Consider the following 10,000-nt stretch of genomic DNA (forward strand, 5'->3'; position numbering starts at 1 on the left):
GACTCATGCAGTAGAATCAACTGCAGGTGTGTGTGGCCCGCTGTGGCGACATCACGTCGCCCTCTCTGACCCTCCTTCAAACAGGAGCCCAGCCCTCCACAAACCACCAGGGAAGAGCAGGAAAGGGGCAGCTCATTTCTGTGTCGGCTGATTTCTCAGCCAATCCCAATAACTCAACCGTCTATCCTTCACCATGCCCCTGCATGCTATCCAGTCGTCTCAGATAGGAGCCTGCTAGGGAACACGCTCTTCTTATGAGAGGGAACACACTCTGGCACCTTTCTGTGCTGGCTTTAGACGTGATGCTAACCTGATGTCGGAGGGGGGGGGGGGGTGTATAGAGAGAGGAGAGAGGAGAGAGAAGAGAGAGAGAGAGGTGAGAGAGAGAGAGAGAGAGAGAGAGAGAGAAGAGAGAGAGAGAGAGGTGAGAGAGAGAGAGAGAGAAGAGAGAGAGAGAGAGAAGAGAGAGAGAGGTGAGAGAGAGAGAGAGAGAGAAGAGAGAGAGAGAGAGAAGAGAGAGACAGAGAGGGCTCCCCCCGGGCCCAGACAGCCTGTCCATCATCAGCACTGTTCTGTTCTGCTCTGTAGCCCTTCATGGAAGTGTTCTGGAAACTGTGAATCGTGCCCTGGCCCCTGCCGCTGTCTCGTGGCAAACGCCGCATGTCGTCTTGTTTATCTAGAATGTCGGGGAGATAAACAACGTGCCTCGTTTTTAAGAATCTAATTCAATTTGCATAAGTGGAAGGGAAAACAAGGGAGCACGGCCTGTTAGTTTTGGTCCGAGGTCTTGTCTGAGAGGAAATTCCATGACCCATCATTTTTGTTTTATTGGGCGTTTTTGTGTTTTGGTGAAAGCAAGATGAATATTGACATGTTGGAACATCTGTGTCCTCCTTGGGCCCGGTTCTGTTTTTGAATGCTCCGTTACAGTACAGTACATAGAGTGCCTCAACAGTTCTGCCCGAGTAGCCACATCCACCGTTCTAAAATGTCTTTTTTTTTTCTCTCTCTCTCTATAATAGTCAATACGTTTTTGTTTTTTTTTCTTCTTATTTAATCGTGGAATTGTTGAAGTGGTTATGTAGCTCAGTGCTCCGAACCGCAGTGATGAACCACAGTGATATGGCGAAGAGGATTGGGTACCACAAACAAATTAAGCCTTCTAATCTGTGGCAGTGTGTTCTCCGGTGTCTGGACAACTTTCCCCTGCTCGGTGACTAAAATGGAAAGACTCTGTTCTTTGTTCTCCTCTGTTTACCCTCAGATACAGTATCTCTGCCTCCTATTACCAGAAGAGATCCCAGTGACTCATGGTACTGTAACTGTATTCACTTTGGGCCCGGCCCACACAAAGGCCCGCTCCTGCTCTGCCTTTCCCCCCTCTCTCAATCTCCAAATGATCTGCTAATTTTCAACAGGAGTCGGTTTAAACTAATAACAATTAGACCGCACCGCAGCGCTACAGAAGTGATGCCAAGCCGGGGAACAAAAGGGACCTCACACTGCTGAGAGCCCTTCTTCTAATTAGGCGGCTGTTTGTGGGAATGTATGTGGGGATGTCGGAGCTGCACGGTTGCCGGGGGAACCACCAGCAGAGGAGCTGGAGGGGTTCTCTGGGGACGCTGTCACCCACACACCAGGGAGCCACACGGAGGGAGGGGGAGGGTGGGCGGGGGAGGACCGGAGGGAGGAGGGGGGAGTAGGGTGGAAGGGTGAAAGGGAGGGGAGGGCACATGGGGAAAAAAAGTACTGAGAGAGGGAGAGTAAAACAAGGGGTAAGATGGAGTGATTGAGAGAGAGGGAGGAAAGGAGGAGGGGGGAGGGGGGGGGGAGGGGGGGGGGAAGGGGGGGTATGGAGCGAGCATCCTGCTCCCCTCACACACACAGACACACACACACACACACACACACACACACACACACACACATGCACGCAGACGAGGAGAGGAGACCACCAGCCCTGTCGCATGTTCCTGGCAGCGGCTCGCGTCATCCAAACCCCAGAACACCCAAGGTGAACCGTCACATCACAGAAACGCAAGCAAGGCCTTTTTTTTTTTTTTTTTTTTTTTTAAAGGACCTGTTTCCCCCCCCCCCCACCCCCCACTGTTTTGATCTCCCGGGACGTTGTTGAGAAGCCCTCCCACTTGTTTAAAAAGCCATCTTGTGGCGGTAGAGCCACTTGAGTTATGGCTGCAGCGGAGCAGGGGAGCAGCCTGTCCCGAGTTCCCGGAATTTCAACGACTCTGAGAGGCTGAAAGACGTCACCGCCACGAGTGGTAGTCGAGGGCCCGGTCGCCATGGAAACCCCTCAGCAGCTGTCCTGATCCTATGAAAACTGCCCTGACCCTGTAGTCGCTAGTGACAGTCCACAGCCTACCCCCAGGTGTGTGTGTGTGTGTGTGTGCGTGTGTGTGTGTGTGTGTGTGTGTGTGTGTGGAGGGTGTGTGTGTGTGTGTGTTGTTCAGGAATGCTACACAGTTGGGCGTCAATGTCAGAGCAGGACCCTGCAGAGAGGAGCTGCTGTTTCCAAGGTGGTCCTGATAAGAGTGGAGGGCAGACGCTGACCTCGTCCTTCTCTCTGCCTCTTCATCCCCACTCCCACTCAGAAGCACATCCATCATACACACACACACACACACACACACACACACACACACACTCATGCACACTACACACACACCCTCATGCACACTACACACACACACACACACGCACAAGCACACACACACACACACACACACACACACACACACACAAACACACAGAGCAGCCCAACATCTCAATGCCATTACGTTTATCTGTACATAAACAGCTACGCTCAGAGATAGGCATGCAAATAAGTCTTTCACCGCCATGTTTTTTTCATATATTTTTTTTATGAATGATTGTTAAAAAAGAAAGCTCTGTTTTGGAAACCAGATCCGCCTTTTTTACGGAACCCCCCCCTACTGTTTCTTTGAATGCGACACCGCAGCAGCAGCAGCAGTGCAGCAGATGACAGTTCCTTGGACGGCAGGGCTCGCCGCCCCCCCGGGCCTGTGGAACAATGCTGGACCGCTGGTCGTCCTGCCTGCCCCCCCCAGCCAGTCACCACTGACCCCTTCTTCTCTGGTTCTCCAACCACCATCTATCTGTCACTTGTCACTGCACACTTCGGGGGGGGGGGGGGGGCGTGTGGGTAGGGGGACACACAGATACAACAGCAGGAAGAGGAAACGCCAGTCCCAGCAGAGGGAGGGAGGAGGTGCAGGAGGCTACCGGGCAACGATTCAGCTGAGCCATCAGGATCCTGGGGCCCCTTCAAACAAACGTCGGGAGGTTTTAAAAAATCACTACCTGCTATTCTGCTATTTCGGAATCCCGTGTCGTGCGGAGGGGAAGGAACAGCCGCACACGCCAGCACGCACGCACAGGGTTCGCGTTTTAAAAGATGAAAAGAAAGAAGGAAAGAAGGAAAAGAAAGAAAGAAATCCATCCGCTTTGATTGTAGTCAGGCCTCAGCACAGTGAGTCCTAATTACTGATCGTAACCACTTAATGTGCTGGTAGAGAATACTACACAGCTGAGGAGGAAGGGGATGTGAAGCCCTAACCCCCCCCCCCCCCCCCCCTTACACACACACACACACACACACACACACACACTCACACACACACACACACACACACACACGCTCACACACACACACACACACACACACACACACACACATTGTGTGAGTGCAGCAGGCCTGGCCTGTGTGTTTCCCTGGTCTTGCAGAGCGGCCGTCTCCCCGCCTGCCGTCAGTCCAGCAGGTCGGGTATGGCAGGCAGCTGTTGGCCCTGCGTTAGCAGTTCTTCCTGGACATGTTTGAAATGGCCCGCTGTAATGTATTGTCGTGCCTTTCCTTTGATTTATGCTTATTTATGGAAGGGCTGCGTGTGCGCGGGGCCAAACCCTCATCCACAGCTCCGTTTGAGGGACTCTCTGTGGTGCTGAAGTGAAATGTCTGGGGAGATGAGGAACTTGGACTGCCAGGGAACGTTTTCAAATCCAGAAATTAGCTCACTGTAAAAGAGCGCCGCTTGCTGGAACCCCCCTCCCCCCCTTCCTCCCCCTCCCTCTGCCCGCCTCCCCCCCTGTGAAACACACTGCATAAATGAATAATATAAAGCATCGCATTCCCCTGCTGCTCTCTCTCTCCCCTCGTCATGTTTTCCACTTTTGTTTTGGTTTTGTTGTTTTTTGAAGTTACGGCTCTCGTGAGCTCGATCGGTTGTTCATGCGAGGAGATGATAAATATTAGAGAGCACTTGACTTGACGTGGAAGCGTCACTCCTAATTGATTCCATGGAAGGTTGAGTTTGGGGAACTGATGACACACTGCAGTTTAGGTGCCACTGGCTCTCTCAACTTTTCCTCTGAGGGTGAGCCTCTCCTTCGTAAGCTTGAAAGCCTCAGTTGAAAAAAAAGATATATATCTGTAGCTGTTTACATGATAGACTTACAGGAACACACACACACACACACACACGCACGCACGCACACGCACACACACGCACACAGACACACACACACACACACACACACACACACACACGCACACACACACACAGACACACACACATAAGCACAAACAAACACAAACACACACACACACAACATCTGTACAGTCTGTGTTTGGGCTGAGACTTCAGGCAGAGCTAACCCCGTCAGTGAGAGAGAGAGAGGCCTGCCTCCTGCCTTATGTTCCCTGATCCCTCTCCTCTCTGAGCGCGGCCTTAACAAGGCTCTGTATCACATGTCCATAAAGCTGCCAAGTCAAATCAAGGTAATCGCCTCTGAAGTCATAACTTCATTCAGGCAATACAGGAGAATTCTGTAAATGCAGTTGTTTTGAAATAATGGCTTTTCTCCCTCCTGTAGCTGTGATCTGAGGCTCTGCTCTGCCTCTGTCTCTCTAACCAGTCTGGATGTTGTGAAATGCAGATGTCTCTCTTTCGGTCTAATTTGCCCCCCCCCCCCCCCCATCTCTCTCTCTCTGCCAGGTCCAGCTGTTGTATGAGCTCTTCCTCAGCTGGAGTTCTACGTGGGCCCGCCTGCAGAAGAGGGGCATCCTGCGGCAGACCTCCGACCTCCAGCTTCCCAGACCCCCCCTCCAGCGCCGCCCCCTCCTCTCCCGTCCGCAGCAGCGCTGGCACCGCCCCCCCCTGACACCAGCACCTGCAGCCCCTCCGCAGACTTTGGCTCCCCAACAGAGGTAAGAACTACGTCCCCGTCCCCCCCCCACCCCCTGCCTCCCCCCCTGCCCCCTCGTCACCTCTTAGTATTTGCCCAATCTACACTCAGTGTTATGAGTAGAACTGATGCATTTTTCATACTCAAGGTGCAGTGTGTGAGTCACAAAAGACACACATGTTTTAAAGACATTACTGTATACATTTTACTTATTTTTGAGTGATTTATCATTTAAAACTTTAAATATTGTCTTCCTGGCGGGTTTTTGTAGTGGTTATGTTAGTGTTAACACATGGTGCGTGTTTGGGTGGAAGTGTGGAAGAATGCTGTTGTGTTTTAGGGCGTTTTTCAGGGCCTTGGAAAAATCCATCAGGTCTTTTCTTACTCCCTGTTCCTTATGGACATGATATCCATTTGATTTGTGTAAGTTTCCCCTTGATTGAGTGTAAACCTGTCTGTACAGCCCTCTTCATTTGGAGAGAACAATAACCTGTATTTACATTTTTCGCGAACGAGAAGTGCAACCGGGTCGCAAATGCGTGTGAAATCAGATGGAAAGATTATACAGCGAGAGAGAGAGGGAGGGGAAAAAAACAACAAAAGAGCTGGGTTATTTTTCCTCGCCGTCTGAAAGTGATGTTTATCCCAGACGTGAGCACCACCAGAGGGTTTTCTTCTTCCTCTGTTTCTGGTAGCAGCAGCAGCAGCCTGGCTGCTGGCCCTCTGGGGAGAGGGATCTAAGGCCCCCCCCTGACCCCCCGCGGGCCCTCCGCGCTGTGGGGCCCCTGGCATCACCGCCACTTAATCACTCCTACCACCCTGCGAGGCGGCAGGGCAGGGGAGAGCCCCAGAGGTAGTGCGGAGGGCCATGACAGCCCACTTGTCACTGTTTACCCAAGTGCAAACAGTGGTCCAAGTGTTTAGCCCGCTGGGAGGCTGGATGATTGAGCAAGAATGCAGGAGCTGTTTTGATAAGTCTCAGCAGCAGCAACCCCTAAACACCCCTCCCTCCCTCCCGCCCACAACCCCACCACCCCCCCACTCCTTGTCCCTGCGCTCCAACCCCGCCCCCGCCCTCCTCCTCTTCTCCTCTCTTCTCCTCTTCTCTCCCCTCCCCTCCTCTCCCCCCCCTCCCCTCCTCTCCTCTCCTCTCTTCTCATTTCCCCTCCTCTCCCCTCCCCTCCCCTCCTCTCCTCTTTTCCCCTCCCCTCCCCTCCTCTCCCCTCCCCTCCCCTCCTCTCCTCTCCTCTCCTCTCTTCTCCTCTCTTCTCCTTTCCCCTCCTCTCCCCTCCCCTCCCCTCCTCTCCTCTTCTCCCCTCCCCTCCCCTCCCCTCCCCTCCCCTCCTCTCCTCTCCTCTCCTCTCCGGCCCTCCACCGACCGCCCTCGCTCCCTGACACTTCCCAGCCTGCCCGCCTCTCCCTCTGTTTGGGTCTCTCTGATGAGCGAAGACAAACTCTGCTGAGAAAATAAACGGGGCTCCTCTGTGGGTTTACAGCGCCGCGGTGGAGGAATTAAACTGTATACTTTAGGACTTGGCGTGTGGAGGTGTGGGAAAATAGCTGTGTTTGGTCCACAGGCCCCTGTGGCAGCCCAGGAACGTGGCGGAACCCGGCCTGGCCGGCACATCTGGTCCTCAAGGCCTCACCTTCGGGGCAGGGGGGGGGGGGGGCAGGGGTGTGTGGGGGCGGGGGGAGTGGAGAGTGGCAGGGGGGCCAGGGGTGTGCGTGTGTGTGTGGAGTGGCAGGGGGGCCAGGAGTGTGCGTGTGTGGGGTGGGGAGTGGCAGGGGGGACAGAGGCGCGTGGGGTGGGCTATGATTGGGAAGCTAGGGGGTTGTGGGGAGTGGCAAGGGGGGCCTGGGTTTGGGGGGAGGGGGGAGGGGGGGGAGGATGGTGGCCAAGGGCGTGTGAGGAGTGACCTGGGGGCCAGGGGTATCTGGGGATGTTGCCAGAGATGGTTCTCCCACCTGGAGTCCTGGGTTCCATCCCCTCTCGCCTCTCCAAGGCCAACACACTCAGTGACCTCATCAAGCCATGGGATACCATGCCTCAGATTCCCACCATACCTTCTGCAATGGGGAATCTTTATTTGGACTGAGCAAGGGCCCTTTTTTGGAATGAGGTTTTTGGGATATGTCTAAATGCATGATTGCATATTGTTCTATTTCAACACAATAATTGCAACAATTCAATATAATAATCCAAATCTCAAGTGTGTCACTATTCAAACATACTTACTGAATTCGCTGGAAGAAAGCCGTTTTCAACCGATCCCGGAAACTAACAGTAATTGCTGATTATGATTGAATTAGTGCTGGGTAGCCAAGTGACAGCTGAACCCCTCCACTCCACTCCCCCCACCACCCCTCCCCTGTCCAGCCCATAAATCAGTCGTCCAGCTCCTCTAACCCATGTCCCTCATTGTTGGAGTCAGAGCCCACCCCCCCACCCCAACCCCCCACCTCCTCACCTGTCCAGCCCCTAACCCAAGTCCCCCCCAGTGCAGAGTCGTACTATAGCACACAGTGGCCCTAGCTTCCCACACAGCGGCTGGCTCATGTTTCTGGGATTACATAAAAGCTCTAATCCCACTGCCCATAACTGTAAACCAAACACTGTCATTACGCTGACTGCTGTATTATGACTCACTGAAATGCCTTCGGCTCAAGTTAATTAGTCCCAAAATGGCAGTTCACATTAGGATGTCTCTCACTGACTCATTCAGCTGCCTGTATTCCCCCCATTATCTCAAGCTCACGTTACTCAGCACTCACTCCAGCAATAATCACTCTACCTCTCTCTCCTGTGCTGGGGTGAAACCGGTACTGTTTGGCTGCCTAGCAACAGGTCTTGTTAGCTAATTGATTGCAATGAAGTGGCAGTTTGAATGTGATTATGCAGGACAGGTCCACTGCGTTGTAGGAAAGTCTCTTCTAGTACTAAGGGGTCTTAAAGACTACACTGATGTTTCAGAGAGCTTTTCATCACTCCAGTGTACTGTGTTCTGGCTCTTACGGCACATGCTTCCAATCAGCAATCCACCCCAACGATTCCCATATAACGTGGATCTATTTTTTGCTTTGGCATCGTCGTCATCATTTGTTTATATTGTTGTCGTCCTTTATTATTGAGATCTGCAGTCATCCAGCCTCAAATTCACGATTAAATTCAATTTGCGAACGAGTGTGGCCCCCACGGAGGGGGACATAGTTTCCTCATCTGTTTCCCCTTTACGATCTGTAATCAGCGCAGCCGCAGCGGATTTTTAATTGAGACGGTCGATAACCTTGTTACCACCGTACTACTCACCGACCACGGGTTCGGTCGATGCCATGACACCATCTGTAATTAGAGTGATGGGGTCCCGCTGCTCAGTGGAAAAAAACTCACTCCGAGCTGTAAATTGCCGTATTGTTTGTTTGTAGCCTCCTGGCTTCCCTGCGTCAGCCGCGCAGATATATGTTTGGAAAGCAGCGCCTCTGGGGGATCGCCGGGAGAGAAAGAAAAAAAAAATGTCCCCGATGCTGTCATCGACAGGCCCTGCCAAACCCAGTAATGAGCTAAGAGCTCACAGAGGCCGCATCCTGCTCCTCTCTCTCTCTCTCTCTCTCTCTCTCTCTCTCTCTCTCTCTCTCTTTCTCTCTCCACTCGGCTGCAAGATGTGTGTCTTGGCCTTGGGAGGCAAGGCAGGCAGTCCATCTGGGTGCTACAGGCTTAACTTTGGGGTTAACACCAGTGACAGTCACACACAATGGCCCTGTTCCGCATGTTCCACGAACCAGACGTTGATGTCACCAGCGAAAATAAGGCTTTCTTGAGACTGACGCTTTGTTATGGCTATCCGCGTGGGGGACAATCCAAGGCACATTTTGGGGGTGTTGTTGCCCATAATGTTATTTTATATTCTGGTCTGTTTTTCTGACATGTGGTTTCACAGATCTGACAAGCAGTTAACTCATATCAGTTTCTATTAGCTGACTGAGAGGGTTTGCTGTGTCGCCTAGCCACGCTGAGAGGAAAGGGACACTTTACGTGATCGCTGATTGGCTCCTATGAGTGACTGACCAATCCTGTCCTGTCCTCTCCTGTGTGTTTGTCTCAGGGGGACTCTGTGCCCGCGGGGGATGACTCTCCGTTCTCCGACACGGTGACCCTGGAGCAGAAGACCAGCAGCATCGGGGGCACCAGCGGGAAGGTCAGCCTCTGGATGCAGTGGATGCTGCCCAAGGTCACCGTCAAGCTGTTTGCACCGGATCCGGCCTCCAAGAAGACAGGTACCTCCCCCCCCCTCCCCCCCAAATAAAACACCTCAACTCATCGGCACTGTGACAACAGAGCACACAGCTTACGTGTTTGCACCTGTAGCCATGTTTATGCAAGTCTCTGATATGTCGTTTCATGAAATGCACGATTTGGGGGGAAATACGGATGGAAATACAGTAGAGAAATAGAGAACAGATGAAAAATGGGAGTCCGAGAAATGGAACAGTAGTAGTTTCATCCAAACGTCTCCAACCAGGAGGGAGTGATCCCTCCACTATCCTCGTTCATTGGTTCATTAGTTCATTGTCACTCCTCAAGGATAAAGTGAGTCTGGCCAACGCTCGGCTGCAGCTCCTAAACAGAAGGTTGGAGAGACATCATCCCTCTTCTCCCTCCTTTTCTCAATGGACCTCCCTGTATCTGCGAGAGCGAGAGAGAGAGAGAGAGAGAGAGAGAGAGAGAGAGAGAGAGAGAGAGAGAGAGAGAGAGAGAGAGTCGGGGATGGGGGGCGGGGGGGAG

At 52.7% G+C, this 10,000-nt stretch overlaps 1 protein-coding gene across 1 annotated transcript in view; it reads left to right on the forward strand.

Moving 5' to 3' along the window:
* vps13b (vacuolar protein sorting 13 homolog B) overlaps nucleotides 1–10,000 on the forward strand; it is a gene marked incomplete at its 5' end in the record, with an annotated part of 281,095 nt that overhangs the window by 145,680 nt on the left and 125,415 nt on the right. The window contains 4 exon segments of the mRNA XM_080541013.1: nucleotides 5,031–5,108; nucleotides 5,110–5,187; nucleotides 5,189–5,242; nucleotides 9,321–9,492. Coding sequence (XP_080397139.1) covers nucleotides 5,031–5,108; nucleotides 5,110–5,187; nucleotides 5,189–5,242; nucleotides 9,321–9,492 — 382 coding nt within the window.

Source organism: Nansenia antarctica (assembly GCF_963989245.1).
Source record: "Nansenia antarctica genome assembly, chromosome: 10".
Classification (NCBI taxonomy): Eukaryota; Metazoa; Chordata; class Actinopteri; order Argentiniformes; family Microstomatidae; genus Nansenia; species Nansenia antarctica.